General features: G+C 40.0%; 1 protein-coding gene across 1 annotated transcript; it reads right to left on the bottom strand.

Annotated features, from left to right (window-relative positions):
* Positions 1-747: 747 nt before the first annotated feature.
* Positions 748-17,436, bottom strand: gfpt1 (glutamine--fructose-6-phosphate transaminase 1). The gene is made up of 19 exons (XM_058636341.1): positions 17,308-17,436; positions 12,881-12,988; positions 12,334-12,441; positions 12,099-12,224; positions 11,279-11,337; positions 11,055-11,189; positions 10,914-10,975; positions 10,751-10,830; positions 10,548-10,656; positions 10,269-10,432; positions 8,469-8,564; positions 8,012-8,109; positions 7,783-7,903; positions 7,248-7,405; positions 4,534-4,648; positions 4,051-4,178; positions 3,155-3,322; positions 2,249-2,410; positions 748-1,366 (listed from the first exon to the last, which is right to left on the bottom strand). Exons 1-19 carry the CDS (start codon positions 17,312-17,314, stop codon positions 1,322-1,324), a joined length of 2,049 nt encoding a protein of 682 aa, XP_058492324.1. The 5' UTR covers positions 17,315-17,436; the 3' UTR covers positions 748-1,321.
* Positions 17,437-17,932: the final 496 nt, after the last annotated feature.

Genomic DNA, 17,932 nt, shown 5'->3' on the forward strand with positions numbered 1-17,932 from the left:
GGAATGATTCAAGAACTCCACTGTGAAGCAAAGACATTTCAAATTATTAGCTGCCAAAGAAAAATAAACTACAAATAATTGCACTACAGAAAAGAAATTATCCAGCCTTCAAATACCTAACATTACTGTCAGTTTGAGAGCAGCTCCCCGAGAGACCGACCAGGGCAAACACACACAGGTTTGCTCAAAAGATCTGAGCGTGAATGTGGACAAACCCAAATGGCCAGTGTCAGTTACAGAGCCACAGACGTCACGTGACTCACTTTGTTAACACCCGCCGTGTTGGCAGGAAAAGTTGCTGCAAAAAAAAAATGAACGGAGTCAGTGCTGATTTCAAGCCGTCACTCTAAAGCCACGGAGAACAAGTAATATATTACAGACTCTCACACCCCCCCATGCAGGTTGGGGTGTGGAGCGACTGCAATGGTCATTGCGTGGCCGCCAATAATTTGAGACAGTTTATTGCAAATGTAGCTCACACCCTTCAATGTCTACCGCTTTGTGGTGTATACCACATGACAGTCACAGGGGACAGACCAGTGCAAGCTACTCATCCCAAGTTTGTGAAAACATTTTTGCTGGATGTGATCCATTGTGTCGTTTGCGAGATAAGTTGTCGCACTGTATATCTCGCTGACATGGCCATCGAGCGCAGCCTGTTCCCCGCCTACAGCTTAAAGGGTCTTCATCGTCATTATTATACAACCGAAACTGCACAATGAGAGTCAAGAATAACCGATTCATTTAGGTTGATTCCACCTTCCACACTCAGGGATCCAACTACCCCACTTTGCTTGTCCTGACTGTTTTGGTATCCCGAGCAACATCATCTCTCCACCATCTTCACCTTTTATCAAAACAGCCAGTGACATATATGTCGTCTAAGGACTTGGACAGCGCGGCTTCCTGCCAAAATGGTGTTTTGTTTTTTGACTGCTGCGTGTCAGGATTGCTTGACTTCAGCGACCAGAGCTCTACAGATTCCAAAAAAAAAAAAAAAACAGTGATGAACACCACACCAGTGCCAGCCCAGACCCTGCCGCAATGGAAGTAAAAATTACATGATTGTGTTGCCAAAGGTTTCAAAGCCCCAAAACAGTGACATATAGCTACTATGCACAATGAAGATGCAAACAAATGATGTACAGACTGCATTTAAAAAAAGAAAAGAAAAAAGAGAGAAAGAAAATAAGGCAGTGACACAAGACACAGATGGGACATTGTCTTCTCTTGGCTTTGGCATACACACACACACTCCCTGTCCCTGTATGTTTGACCACGTGTCTGCCGGGCTTCTGTTGTTGGTGATGAATGGTGTACTTCACTCCACTGTCACAGACTTGGCCAGGTTTCTTGGACAGTCCACCTGTAATAAAAACAGGAGGTCAAAAGATAAAATATAACACAGGTCATCAGTTCATTGGCTCACTAATCTTATTTGTCTCTCTTTTTAACACCATTTTCACTCTTTTTAATGAGACATTTGTGCTGATGCATTTACTACCTAGCTATAACCAGTATGGTGTCCTAGAGGGTTCATGCTGTATTACATTTACAGTTGTTGCTTTTTGCATTGGTGTTTGTGGCTTTTACGTTCAAGTCTTTGATGTTTAAGTACTTCTGGGCCACCGTAAGCCTGCCATTTTTTAAAAGCACAATGCTCCAACTGCAGACGCGCCCTGCCTTTAATCTATGTGAGTATTTTAAGCTATTTTGGTATCTGCTTTCCTTAACCTTTATTGCTGTAATTTTCAGTTACTTTTATTCAACCTTAATGTTTCCTCATTGATGATGGGGTTTCCTGACCGTTTTGTTACTTTGTCTCTTTGAATATATTTTTTGTTGGCTCCATGTCTTGTGTAAAGCACTTTGTGCTACAATTTATATTCGTTTGAAAGGAGCTATATAAATCAAATCTGACTGAATGATTGACCTTTAAGTTTTAATGATAATTTCACTTTTCCTTTTCCAATATCTGATCCAGTAATTTTGACCAATATTGGACTGATACTGATGCTGGGATGAGCCAATGTTAAAATATTGGCTCATCCCAAATGTTAACATTCTTTCTATTTGTCTGCTGCATGTGTAAAGATTGACACTTTCATGAGACTAAAAAGGTTTTTAGACTGCAGAACTAGAAACATATTATGCACATTATCCGTGTCGTGAGTGTTGAGGGGGAAAAGTTCCAACAAGCAAAACACTTTGGATCACCAGTTCCCGCTGAGCTTGAGACAATACTCACGTCATAACCTCGGAGAACAGCCAGGTGAAAGGACAGCAGCTGCAATGGTATGACGCTCAAGACTCCTTGCAGACAGTCCACACAGTGAGGCACTTTGATGGTGCGGTACGAGTTCTTGATGGTCTCGTAATCGTCTTTGTCACAGATCACAATGGGACGACCCTGTGAACAAAAACCAAGACAAAAGACTGTAAATGTATTGTAAATCATGCGCAGACATCATCCTCAACTTGCGCACAAGCTGTAGAAAGCAGATTATGACGACAACTTTTCTTTCCACACCTCTCCTTTAGCCCACATCTGCTGCAGATTACCCACAGCCATGATGTCACACGGCTGAACCAACCCCACCCTTGTGTTTACTGAGGTGAAGGATCAGAGGTGTGGCACATAAATGACTAAACATGAACCTGCTGCATTTGAACATAAAGTAATCTGGTTCACATCAACAACATCAAAACAAAAGAGGAGACCTACTTATACAGTCAAATTTCAAATGAGGTTAGTCGCTTTTCACAATTGACTTTTAATAAATCCTGCAATGGAGTGGAAAAACAATTTTTTTTGGTGCTGGCATAACACGTCATAATCTGAGGTTTCATAATAGGCTCTGGAACCTTTCCTACTATGGACTTTGATCTTGAAACGATCTTCAGTCCAAACTTAAACACAAAATACTTCATTCATTTCAATCATTTTAAGGCAGAATAAATAAAGTGGTTAATATAAGCCACAGCTGTTTCAATTAAATTATAAATAAATGGCTAATTATTACTGCCTTGTGTTTTGTTCTTCATTTATTCTACTATCATGTTTTCTGATATTTGCTGCTGTTAATGAGGTTGTCCAGTTGCATGTATAACCGTTTGAGTGTTTTGTCTCGTCCCTGGTAAGTGTAGCACTCACCTGGCGGGCGACGACCTGCTGCAGGGCGTTCTGACATTTGACATAGGTGTGGTCCCTCATGATGATCATGATGACCGGCATGAGTTTATCGATCAGGGCCAGTGGACCGTGTTTCAGTTCTCCAGCCAGGATGCCCTCTGAATGCATGTACGTGATCTCCTTGATTTTCTGAACAGAATGGAAAACAAACAGGTCATTAGTCGTGGTCATTATGTTGTCATTAGTTGAGGAGGTCACTGACTGCTGGGAACAGAGCTGAAAGGTGAGATGAACGTTAGACACAGACTTTGCCAAGCATGCCGTTGTTTCACATTGCTGCCAGCAGGGACAGAACGGAAACACTGATTTTAGTCACAAAAACATCACCTAATAAAATCGAAACCTGCCACGTACAATGATTTAACAATATATTAACTGCTTTTCATTTACTGGAAAGTCAAGTTTGTCAACCACTGTCTTCCAGCATCAAGGTCCAGATTTTACATCACTGCACACAGGACGTGTTGATCCACTGTTGCCTCCAGTTTTTCCTTCTTTCCCTGCTGGCAGCCATGTTTTAAGTGAAAGTGAAACTATCCCATTAATCAAGGTAGGCTGCAGGGGCTTGATCTCACTTAGCATCACAGGAACTGAGTAAATGTGAGTAATCACACACAAACATAACCTAAGTAGAAGAGAAAGCCCTGAGAGGATGGCTCTGGATAAAGACAGGAGACAAATGGATTACATCACTGATTATGGATCGAGGGACAATGAAGAGAAACATTTTCTTCAATAACAATTAAGGCGTGGGGTTGTTTCGGTTGTTATTTTGCAATTCAAAAGAGGAATGTACAGCCACTCAGAGACAATTACCTAGAAAAAAACCGAAGTTGCAGAAAACAAACTTTGCTCACCAGTGCTCCTTCCAGGCAGGTAGCGTAATGGTAGCCTCTGCCCATGATCAGGACACTCTTCTGCTGGTACAACTCTACTGCCAGCTTCTGGATCTCGTCATCCAAATTGAGGATTTCCTTTATCAGATCTAACATGGGCATAACACAGAAACACAGATATGAAGGTTAGATAGGAAGTCTAAAAACACATTAAAACAATTATAGCTGTAAGCTGGAGTAAACCTGGATCTAAACATCCTGTTGCCGGGTAATACAAGGACTTCTTTTGCTTTAGATCAAGAGCCACATGTGAGGGGCTTACAGCCACCATCTCGCCCTCCCTCCCTCCCTGCCCTTTTTTGTACCATCCTCATCCAAGAGGATTTTTTGAACAAACAACAAAAATTGAAACAGGCTATGGATGCACTTGATCTTTGTTTTAAATCTTGTGTGCGTGTGATCGCGATTCCCCTGACTGAAGCAGAAACCTGCAGCGTGAATTACCTGGAAGCACTCTCAAGCCTTGGATTATCTCTCGGCGTCGGGGCTGCATTGAAATCCTGTCATCGCACATCAAGAGTGCAAACATGACCAGAGCCACAAACTGGCTGGTGTAGGCCTGCAGAGAGAAGTCAGAAAAGTAGCATATGTTTTTATACGTGTCAGGCAGGATGATAGAGGGAGGTAGAGATATCCAGGTTCAGTCACCTTCTATAAATTATATAAAATGTATAGTTTTTCAGACAGTTCATAAAGAAAACAATGAAACTGTTTAAGACTACATGACACACCTTGGACACACATTCAGTTTGTAGTTTCAGTTATATTGACCAAGCACGTTTCTTTATAGATAGATATAGAGCTCATCCCTTGGTGTGTGCACACACAGAGATACTGCAATATAGCTTGTAGTCGCTCGGTTACTAAAGGTCAAGCAGCTTTCCTCTTTTGCAGCCCAATACTGGAACCACAGAGCAGCAACGTGATCCTCCTGATTTTGGCCTCTGTTTCAGCAGAGTTTGAGGAGCCTTGAGCTTGTTGTCTCTCTGTTTTGAAAGTGAACTTTGTGTCCAGCTCATAATCTGCACCAGATGAAAAATGGCAAGAGATGCGGATTTTAATATGCACCCATGCAGATTTACAATGAACACAGTTGAGCTCAGTCAAGCACGTGCGATGACAAGCCCATGGTGGAAAACCTGGCACACATACAGGTGTGTCACCTTTGGGGTGTGTCACATGAACTAAGACCTATCCCTAACCTTAACCAGTTGATGCCTAAGCCCAACCTTAACCAAACCACAATTCACATCTAAGCCCTAAACTTCACCAATTCCTCAGAAATGAGGTTCTGCTTCATTAGGACCAGGATTTGGTCTCCATGAGGACTACTGGTCCTGACAAAATCAGCGTTTATGCCAAAAAAGGTCCTAAAGAGGTAAAAAATCATAAAGGAAGTACCCACAAATACATAATTCTGGAAATGTCAATGTACACAACCTCAGTACATCCTAGACTTGAAGCCCACCATCATCACAGCCCTATTCTGTTCCTTCATCTTAAAGCACATTTGGCGGCCTTCCATGCCCGTTTTCAAGATTAAATCAGTGTTCCAGTGAAGCCAATCCCTTTCATGGGACCCTCTAGACTCAGAAAAGCCAGTGTGTGGGGCCAAGAAAATAGCTATAAAACCGTGACAGTTTTTTTCTTCCCCTGAAAACAGCCTAACCACAGTTGCACAGAATGCTGACATCCAGTGTTGTCAACTCTGACGGGCCAACATATTTAATCCACATGGTAAAATGTATTTTTCATGCAGAGCATGCCATCTGTAACCCTACAATGATGAACACCCTTACATACAGCTGAAACTCTCGCTGTCAAAGCGAAACAGATGTGGACTAGAAAACAAACTTTACCCCTTTAAATTCCCAGAGGACACTGGTATGTGATTCAAAAAGGCATTTACTGTCCGTAAATGCCCAGCAGGATTTGCCTTTTGAAAGCATCAAAGCATTTTGTCTCAAGTCTCAAATTATACCATAAATCGTGAATATGACCAGATCAACTGGAAGAAAATCTTCTGCATGTTTCCATTTTCCACTTGAGAAAAGAAAAAAAAATCCAAATTAGCACGAAATAGGGAAAAAAAACAGGCAAAGTCCATGAAATCTGAGTTATTTGGAAACTGGATGTGATACATGTTCTACAGTGATCTGATGAATTAGGCTGTGCAACATTTGGTTGTGCTGGGTGTGGGTGTGTGGCCCAGCCAGCCAAGCAGTTAATGATGGCGTCTTTGAGGCATGCTCTGGGGCTTTGGTGCAACACTAGAGTCGTTGAGCCAAGCCCAAGGGCTGGGCCAGGGGGGACCTGCTCCTCTCTACTCTGCTCTGAGTCCAAACTGGCAAACTCTTTTAGTTTTGGAAAGAGGACGAATCTGAAAATCCTGCCTTTACACGAGTTGAGATGAGATTGTCAGGCTTCTTCAATTCCCTCTGGTATCAGAGTGGGGGGAAAATGTCAGCTTGCAAGAGGCGGGATGTGACTCACAATGAAGATTTCATATGGGTTCCATTCAGTGTCAGTGGGTAGTGAGTGATTGAGTTCATTGATGAAATGATGCAACAAATTGGTGTTAAGCTGATAATAAAAAATAAAAACGTAACCTTTAAATATTTACAAAGCTGAGTAAGCCCATCAGTTCCAAACAACTCTCACTATAACAGTGTTTGTACTCAAGGTGCTTAGCGACATCATCATGCTGCATACGGAGGCCAAAGCAACATTATACTAGTAAAGCAAGACGACTGCAAACAGGTTGGAGCATTAACGGTTTCAGTAGTGAATTTTAATGCTCAAAAAATCTGAGAAGGTTCTCAGTCATCCAGGTCATTGTATCTCCAGGAGTCAAAAATACCACAATACCAAAAAAAATATTTATTCAGCAGTTTGACATGATGAGCGCTTCTTGTCCCCGCCCACCCCTGAGCTGCAGCTGCGTATAGACAAATGCTCAGTCAGGTCTGATAGTTTTGGTTGACAGACCCCTTTTTCAGATGACAGACGCAGCATACTAATAATGCTACATCATTTCTGCTCATGAAGACATCAACAATAACAAAAGTCACCATATGTTATGCCCTGCAACACTACATGTGTGATAAACGCACACTTGTATGGGCTTGGAAACTAAACTCATGGGAGCTTAGCCTTACCTTGGTGCTGGCTACTCCAATCTCAGGCCCGGCATTGATGTGGACTCCACAGTCCGTCTCCCTGGAGATAGAGCTGCCCACTGTGTTGGTGACGCCTACAGTCAGAGCCCCTCTCTCCTTACAGTAGCGCAGGGCCATGAGGCTGTCAGCAGTCTCTCCTGGAGGATCGGCATTAGTAGGAAAAAAAAAAGAACACAAAAGTTCATGCAATGCAACAGTTCTGACAACAAAATGATGCTGATTTATTAGTTTGTTCGGAAATTACTTTTTCACCACACGGGGCTAATTTGAAACAGCTTCACAGAAAAACCACAAGGCAAACCGCAGACATATTAGACACACACAAAAAAAATCACACATTTTCAAGACTGCTGCAGAGTGTTTAGGTAAAAGAGTACTCAACACTGCAGCAGATGTTTAACTCTGCTGAAACTAAAGCAGGGTATAAGAAGAGATTAATGAGTGACTCCCCTTCATAAACACTTAAACACAGTAATAAACACAGGGTCAAGTGCAGATTGTACCAGCCTCCCACCTGACTGGCTGATAAAAAAGCAGACATCGTCTCGGAAGACGGGAGTGTTCCTGTCCAAGAAGTCACTGGCCAGCTCCACCATGACAGGCAGCTCGGTTAACTCCTCCAGGACCTGGCGGGTCTGAAGAAATGACAGAGCTTTGTTCACCATCATTCAACGGTCAGGCCACATTACAGAACTTTCCTACTGGCTTAATGAACACAATATATTTGCCAAGTGGCTACTCACTGCTACTCCTGCGTGGTAGCTGGTGCCGCAGGCAATAAGAATAAGTCGCCGACACCGCTGGATCTCTTTGATGTGGTCCTTCAGTCCACCCAGTATCACTAAAAAGCAAACCCATAATCCATCACTTTGCTTCATTAGTTCCCATCTCATTAAAAAAGGTCAAGAGATCAAAGAACTGCGGGGGAAAATTCACTGACATGGTGTTTCTGTAGATTTAACCTGTTTTTTTTACATGTATGAATCTCTGCAGCAAAAGACATCCTTGTTAAACATGGTAAGAATTTTATGATGTGCATTGTTTTGAAGGCAATAGAAATAAAAAAGGTGTTTTCTAAAGTGCTTTTCTTGTCAGAAATAGCAAATTAGGGACATATGAGCATATGGGGGAAAAGGGGGGGAATAATGCATTCATGTGCACCATTACCTCAGTGATTCCTCTGAGAAAAACCTCTCTGACCTGTGTTGTTGTCAAAGTTGATTCTCCCCCTCATAGTATTGACCACAGACTCTGGCTGCTCAAATATCTCCTTCTGCATGAAGGCGCTGTAGTTGCCTGTGGTGGGAGGATCAGAAAAAAGGTGAACTCTTCCAAAAGAAAACAAAAAAAAGAAATCTTATGAAGTCAAACTTAGGTCTCAAGGAAAAACAAAGAAAAATTATTGTAATGTTTTCAAGTTTTCCTGGAAATGTCGGGTCATGCATCAAATGAAGAGAATCTGACATTACAAATCAGGGAGATAGTGTTTTTCCATCACTCACAAACTGTGACAGTGACATATAAAAGTTTTTTTTTTCTTTCAGCCTGCCTCTGAAAGCAATTTGGGGTAACGTGAATTAGGTTATTTAGCATAAAGGCTCCAGAAACTGAGACAGAGAGTGAGAGGCTGAGTAATGACGGGCCCACAAAGGAATGTCAAGAGCAGCCAACTCCAGTTTACCTCTGCCCTCTGCTGGATTATTGAGGAAGAGTCAGCGGAGGAGAAGGAAAAAGAAGTATAATTCATACGTTATTGGGGCAATGACACATTTTCTTTGTGTTTACTCTGTAGTTTAATACAATAGATTTGATACAAAACAAAAGACTGTCAAGTGCAGACTTTAAACTGTAACGTACCCAGTTTAATATTTCAAGTCAAAGTAGCATGACAGTTCAAACTTATTTTTAAGGGCTAAAACGATCAGTTAATTCTGCAATGACTTGCTTTAAAAGACTATAAATCAGCAAACATTATGATATTTTTTTTGTTTGAAAAGCTGATTCTAGCTTCTTACATTTATGGTTTTAATTCTTATTTCCTGTTGTTAAAGTTTTTAAAACTGGCATCAGGGCTGCAACAATGAATCAATAAATAATTCATGCCTGAATTCATCTAAATAATTCAACTATTATGATAATCACTCTCTAAATTTACAGCTTCTTAAAATGTAAATATTTTCAATCTTCTGAATAATTTTGCAGACATTTGAGAATATAATTTCAAGGTTTGGGAAACACTTACTTACAGAAAACAATCATCAGATTATGAAAACAATGTTTAGTTGCAGCCCTAGACGAAAATGTTTTGTGGAAATAGTGTTCACCGATACATACATAGATGCCTTCTTCTTTTTTGTTGCTTTTCAAAGTATATTTTCTACATTTGTTGACATTTTTTGGAGCAAACAAGTCATCAATTGATCAAGATTAATTGCTTACCAAAGTAATTTTTAGTAGCAGCCCCTAATTGATATGACCTTGTATGTTTATCTGTGTCAAAACTAAATCAGTAGATTTGTATTGTGATTTGAGTCACGATAGTTTGCCATCTTTAAAAAGTGGGTGCCCAAACAGAAAGACTGGGAAACACTGGCTTGGCTTACAGTGCCAGACTGCAGGCATGTGGAGGGAGTGTCGCATATGGGGCGACATATATGGCTGCAACAGGATATAAAAACTAGAAACTAACAGCGACACTCCTTTGATAGGTTTACGTCAACAAGGGTGAAAGATAAGGAAGATTTAAACCTCCGGGCATTATCTGAAATGAAATAAAGTAGTTTTCCTGCTGTGCAACAGATCCAGCAGTGTTGTAAATACCTGGGTGTAAAAAAGGATAGCCTCAGGGGTGGCATATGGCGAAAAAAAAAATAAAGCAGCCAGTGACTCATTAAGACTTACAAGATAATGACATAATTACAGTACACAATTACAAGAGAGAGGTATAAATTATAATTTGTACTGGGTGTACACATGTGAACGCATTTAAGCCTGACTCACCTTTCATGATCTGCTGCAGTTCCATCTGCAAGGTCTGGATGGCACGGGCTGGGTAGTCTCCAGCTGTGCGCTTTATCCTATGAATGGAGAGCCGGCCTTCCACCACAGTTGCCACATCGTCGTCCTCTAGGAAGATGACCCGATTTGTGTGCTCGATCACTGCACTGTTGTGTGACAAAAAACAAAACCCATGTCAGACACCGTGTGGGAGAGCAAGTTTCAAGGAGTCAAGGATTTGAAGCTATAAAAGTGGATACAAAAACATGGGTATCTGCTGACCTTGCGTCTGAGGCAAAGTAGTACTCCACAGCTTTCTCATCCACAGGGAATAGACATGTGTCCTGATCTGATCTGGGAATTGCGCCACAGCTCTTCTTGTCTTTAGCAGCTGAGAAGATAAGATAAAGGACTTGAGTTAAACGTATGCCATCCTTATTCCCGAACATTAGACAGACATTTATAAACAGATATAGCAAACGTACAGGAGCGGTAGAGCACAGGGATATGATCTGTGGACAGCTTGTGATTACTCCTCACTCCAATCAGCAGAGGACCTCCCCTCCTGCACAGCAACATTTTAATGAGCCAACAATACTTTATTCTGCAATAACTAACAGTTTGACAGCAGCAGCAGTGGGGGTGTACCTTGTGCCAACTGCCACTCCGGGGAAGTGGACGCTCTTGAAGACCAAGGCAAATGCTCCTTCCTGTTTGGTGGAAGAACAAACAGGTCAGACAAACTCATTAATGTGCTGATCACTTAACATGCATGAGCAAGGCCCTCACCAACTGCTGGATCACCCGTTCCACCAATGTGGCAAAACTGAGGTCGTCACTCTCCCGGTTGTCATACATGTACTTGGTCAGCTTAGCGATGGACTCTGTATCGGTTTCCGACTCAAACTCATAGCCCTTGCTCTCCTGTGACACAGATTAAGAGTGTGATTCATGTCTATAAGTCCGAATGATGTCGAGAGGTGTAGAATAGTTTATGAAAGATATTTCCTCACCAGAAATTTCTTCAGGTCTTTGTAGTTGGTGATAATGCCATTGTGGATGACAATGAACTCTGTAGATCAACGAGATCAACATGACTTTTAGATATCAAAGTATAAAGAAAGAAGTGTAGAAGAGTAAGCTTTCTATAGCCTCTTTCACACTAAAATTAGCTCTTTCCTGTTTTTTTGCCACTTGTGTGTGAATCATGATGTCATAAACATGCCACAAAAAAAGAGTTAGAGAAAGATGAGAACAACAACACCATGGAAGTCAGTAGCTATTTTTACAAGTAATATGAATAGGGCTGCAATGGACGATTATTTCCATAATCGATTATTTGGTTGATATTTTTTCCCCCCAACTAATCGAGTACTTGCTTGGTCCGTTAAATGTCAGAAAATGTTGAAAAACATTGATCAGTGTTTCCCGAACATTTCCCAAATTTGTCTCATTTTGTCCAGAAACCAAAATTATTCAGTTTTAATAATTTAGCATGACAAAATAGTTTTTGTCATGCATTTTTGCACATGTAAACACAGCTACTGACAATGTTACTGTTGTTACTTTTTTGTATGTTTTACTTGACATTAATAAAGGTTCTCTACAAGCACTCATGGCTATTTACATACTAATGTCCAGAAGATGACTGTGCGCCATAGCGTTCAAATCAGTGTGTTCACCCAGGTCTTGCTTTCCCACCAACACCAATCAGAGCCGAAGCTGATAAAAACCTTGTTAACTGCGAAGTCATTTGACCCAGGAGTGAAATGTAATTAAAACACATTCCTCCTTTGACCGGTGGAAATGGGGTTTGTCTTTGACACGACTTACCATTGGTCTTATCAGATCTGTGTGGATGGCTGTTGATTGGACTTGGAACACCGTGGGTGGCCCAGCGCGTGTGAGCAATGCCAAGATGAACATCAAACTCCACATCCAAGTCAATATCCTGCTGCTCTACAGGTCAAACAAACACAGAAAACATTTATTAACAGTACTAGAAGTACAGAAGGATATAATTCAGTTGTCAATAACTGATTAAGTGAGGAACTCCCTCTGGACTTACTGTGGATCTCCTCATGAAGAGCCTTCACTTTTCCACGTTGCTTGATCAGCTGGATAGACTTGGCATTTGACTCCCACTCCTTGCCATTTCCCCCATCAATGCCCACACCTGGCACAATGAAAATTGCATTAAAATTGGGGATCACAAGTCCTCAAGTATGCCATGACCTTGTATTGTCTTGTTTTTGGCACAACTCCAACATAACATGAATGAAGACAAAAATCCTAATGATGTTGACGAAATCATACAACATTCAGTAATTGGCTCCTTTCCATTCCAAGACTAACCTAACCACATACTAATGGCTTTTAAATAATTAACAGTAAACATCATCATGCTTTGAGTACCTACGTGAAACATTATAGAGAAAACATAAAAAAAAAAGAACTCCTGAGGCTGAATTTAATTTTGTACTAACATCATATTGGGACACACCTTTAATGACTTGCTATGTTACCAGGCAAACAGCCATGGGGACAGAAGGAACAGGCACTGATAAGCAAGGAAGAGTGTGGTTGCAACAGAATACGTATTTTTTTCCTCTCACCAGCTGAGTCATAGCCTCTGTACTCCAGACGCTGCAGTCCTTTGAGGAGGATGTCAAGGATCTCACGGCGAGTCCTTGGCACATGGTAGTTAAGATAGGCAAAGATTCCTAGAAAGGAAAACAAACATTTTTTTTAGAGCGGTTAAGTGTGAAAGAGAATTTCAGTCTTAAAGCAAAAGCCTTCTGGAATCTCTGGTTGAACAAAATATTTGATACTGTGTGTTTGTGACAAACACATGACTCTAAACCAATGCGTATGGATGGATTAAGACACACAAGGACATATGGTTATATATTATAATATGTATACTTTATTTGTTGTAAAGGCCCAATGGGTAAGAATGATTTTTTTCCGGGTTCGGAATTAACATTTATTAAATAGATATATAATGAGTAAAATAAGTGATAATAGTAAGTAAAAACTGAAAAGTAATTCAGCCAGTGTTTCTGTTTAGAACCAGAGTTTACTATATACGACAGGTCAGTGAATGCATCACACAGGCTATTGAAGCCATCCACAGTGGATGTTATAATTTTCCTCCATAAACAACTAAAAATAAACCACCTTGGATGGATTATGCCAGTACTTATCAGCTATTACAGTTCAACAAGAGTTGATGAGAACTGATGGTCATCTATGGTCTGATAAGTCTCATAAGTGACTCATAAGTGACAATAAAATGGAGACACTGCCCAAAGCAACAATGCTATGCCCTCCCTTTACCAAACATATTATAAAACTACAGTGGCCTTAGCATTCTGGGAAATGTGTTGTTCTTGATAGCTTGTTTTATAGAAATATAGATACTGAGCCTCTGTAAAGCAAGAAACATGCCTTATTCTGAGGCTACAAATATAAAAGTATTTTTATTTTAAAGCAATTATACACTTACACAAACATACCTAAATGTATATATTGATATTTTGCCAATAACCCTTTCTAAAATGTAACACACTGGACTTTTAATAATATATATTCATTAAAATAGACCAGAATGGATATGTCAAGGTAGTTCCTGTGGACTGTAACATGATTCTTTTGAGACAAATTGGAAGAAGCTCAACTCAGTGATGCCAGTCTCTCTTGTTAAGGGCTCAATGAAAACAAAGTGTGTAAACCAGTCTTACTGGAAGGATTGCAGGGTTGAAACATATTTTTTTTTTCTATTTATGGCAGTATAACCTGTTTAGAGAGACAATGGAGAGGTACAACAACATATGTTTCATAAGACATTCACATTTAGTGACACATTTTTTTATAGCAATTATCTGCAAACATCTGGCATCCACAGCCAAGGAATCCTCGAAGTGACGCATACTGAAGGGTCTGCGAGTGAGTAATAAATGGTTAAAGGGGAGGCATGAAACACAGCCCTACACAGTTAACTAAATGCAAATATGGAGCCAGAAAAACGTCCACTTAAACAGAGCATTCATTCATTAAGTGGCAGTGGATGGAGGGAGGCAACTAGTAGCAACTCCTCAAGTAATAATGCTGCACCAAAGAGGGAAAAAAAAATGCAATGCCTACCATGTAGTTTTACTAGTTACCATTAATTATTGAACACAGTTGTCTCTTCTTTTAAGGCTACATTTAACCAACTAATCTACTCGACCTGAGATTGTAGTGACAGTTTGGCATGGGCCGATTATCTCGCATGAACACAGACATTTATCCACATTTTCTAAAATCCTAGATATATAGAGGAAACAAATTGACCCGTGTTACAAAAACATGTACATTTGTAGGTTACCAAAATGTATATTGTAGTGTGAAAAGATTTTTTTAAAACAATTTTAATGAAATTATTTTTAAATCAGATGGTCCTGGATTGAGTGGAAAGATACTTGTGAAACTCCTCACAAACTCAATTATCCCAAAAATGGAAATAAACCATGGTCGACAATTTTGTATATTGAAACGTGAAAAGTTTTCTTTTGAGGAGAGTGACAAACAATACAGTGTAAATACACTCTGGAATAAAAACATCAACTGCTTATTAACTGTACTACATGATCTTAAAATACTTACTACCTTACCATTTCAGACAATACCTGGTGTATTTCTTTGGCTTTTTAATGTTAAATGAAGGATATGTACACATTTTGGAAACAATGAAATTGCCCATAAATATGGTCAAATTGTGCTATAACACAAATAAGTTATTACGCGTCTCTGTTTTTTCTTGATATTTGGTGATTCCATGTTTTTAAAAGGCAATATATAATATTTTTACAAATGTATTCAATATATAAATGTGATTATTATCCATGACATTATGAAAGGCATTACAGATACTTGTCCTGTTACAGATCAAATATTGCTCCTGCCCTAATGCAACTGCTCAATATTTACAAACTAACTGGTCCAACTGGCACAAGATTGTGGTGGAAGTGAAGGGGGACAGAGTGAATTTAGTTATCAGTCACAAGCGAGAGACGACGAGGGACAGGCGAGAAACAGGGACAGTGACTGATACCAGCAGGACATCAGTTACAATCCACAAACTAATCCTGACCCAAATGCGTCCTCTTATAGGAAGTCAGTCAGTCACATTATGCATCTATATAAGATTATATTGGAAACCAAATTTTATAATTATAAATATGGAGTGTTGAACTTCACATCCTAGTTTAATGCTTTAAATGAGGAATTTTCTGTAACAGAAAGTCACCTTGTCCCTTCTAAAACCTTCATGCATGGCTGCCTGTCTTAGCCAGGAGTCAGCACACTGTAGCAAAAGAGAGATTTAATGTGAGTGAGTTATATTCCCGGTTAAATAACATTTTAAAGGAAATAAAACACTGACTGTGTGCTCTAAGCCAGCGGTTCTCAAAATGTTTATACCAAGTAGCACCTGAAAAAATATTGAGCTCTAAAAGTAACACCATCATCCTCCTCTTCCTCACATATACTTCACACACACTGGTATAGTGACATTAGATTAAGATGGAGAGAGAGATAAGGTGACTCTAATTTAACTTTTTGTTATTATTATTATTTTTTTGTTTCATTTTTAATGCACTCCAGTGAAAATTCCTCTATTCCGATTAAACCCTGGTTTAAACTAGGGGTGGGGCAAAATAGTGATTTGGCCATATATCGTTGTCCTTCCTCGTGCAATATGATAATCCATATGTCAGGGCAAATATTGATATTTTAATTAACAAATTAAAGGCACTCTAATGTAAATGGTCCCTGCCAGTTTCACTTGCCAGGGGTCACGACTTGATGTCTCCTCGTGGTGACTCTGCTTGGAGAAAGCTACGTAACAAGATGCCCCATCCACGTTCAATACATAGACTTTATGCACTTTTTTCGCCATGTTGTGAATAAATCCTGCACTTTTAACTTTTCACATTAGTGTTTTGTTTCTTCAGTTAGACAAATATCGTAATGTATCGCTATATGATTGTCATGCAATATTGATTGTCACAGAATCGTTGTATCGCTATTATTCGTATCATGAACCATGTATTGCATATCGTGAGGTATCCAGTGTTCCCACCCTGAGTATATAGGATATGATATACCTTTACTGTCCCACAATGGGGAATTCCCAAATATATACAACACAACACAACAGTATTTCTCAATTTCCTCTAACTACCACCAGAAGATGCTCAGTTTGAGAACCGTGGCTCCAAGCTTCATAGATTAATTTAAGGCTTTCCACATTTTGTTAGAACCTCTGGTTGTGGTCTCTTTTTAAAACCATTTCTTTATTATACATTACTACTCGTTTAATTTTATTTGATTTGATACTGCGTCTAGTTTTCCCCATGCCAATATATCAAAGTATTTTACATGATTTTGAAAGAACACTTATATTCGATAATAGATAGATAGATAGATAGATAGATAGATACTTTATTCATCTCACAGAGAAATTCACACTATATGGCAGTGATATGGCACCGTTTTTTAATCCTTATTCAAGGGCAGAAAGCATGTGGGAGACTCCAGCCATTAGAAAACAACATAATCAACTCACAGCTAGTCAAAGTATCTTGACATTAACATATCAGTGTCGCAGCTTTCATGTAAACTACGTGAGGGGCGTAAAGTCTGCGCAAACCACGTTAGCCGTTTGTGGTTAGCGTGAAGAAAGCAGGACAGCGTGTTTTTTTCCGGTTATTTTCTGAATTCGACCACTTTACATCACAAAGCACACGTCACATGTACCGGGAAATTAAACGTTTGCTTGCTAAGGTGGCTAACAGCAGCAACAGCATGAGCAACATCAGCTCACACAGTTGTGTTCGCTAACTCAGCTTTAGCCACCCCTGGCTAATTTCAACTAATTTGACAAACACCAGCGTTCGCGGTGTTTTAAAACGTGCTTAGTTTGCTGTTCTGGTGATTAAAGAGAGACGAACATCGCCCACAGAGAAAAATATACACGTAGAATTAACTCGGTACTCACCACACATGATTTCAGATGCGCTACCACGAACATATACTACTCACTGGAAGCCGCTGAGACACAAGCCTGTCATTTAAAGGCCCCGCCCCATTATCGTCTCAGCCAATCACCAGTAACCACCGAATTTCATGGCGTCTTTTGATTGGTCGAGCGGCCTTTCATTCAAAGCAAATGTTGACGCAGGTACTTCTAACGTGGCAGAAGGAACCAGGATGCACGTCCGTGGGCAAGACAGACAGTGTTGTACTTGTTTGGTCTGCCAAATTTAAAAATTTTATAAACTTTAACAATGCTCAGACCAATTAATCGATTATCAGAATAGTTGGCGATTCATTTAATAGTCGATGAATCTATCAAGCGTCGCAAACCCACAATTAAGTGTCTAATTAAAGTGATCTGCATGTTCATGATTTAAGGTGGAAGCTGGATTACCCAGATTACCACCCTCAACCTTCAACAAATGTAAAAATGCGAATACAATTTAGTGTGATTCTGACAAGAGATGTCCATATCAGTTTAACTGTAACACACTGGTGGGACAGAGAGAAGACAAATAAATAATGCAGTCTGCATCATAAAATACAATGAAATGACCATTTGATCATGCGAGACACAGATTCACACA

Source organism: Solea solea, chromosome 8 (genome assembly GCF_958295425.1).
Source record: "Solea solea chromosome 8, fSolSol10.1, whole genome shotgun sequence".
In the NCBI taxonomy this organism is placed as follows: domain Eukaryota; kingdom Metazoa; phylum Chordata; class Actinopteri; order Pleuronectiformes; family Soleidae; genus Solea; species Solea solea.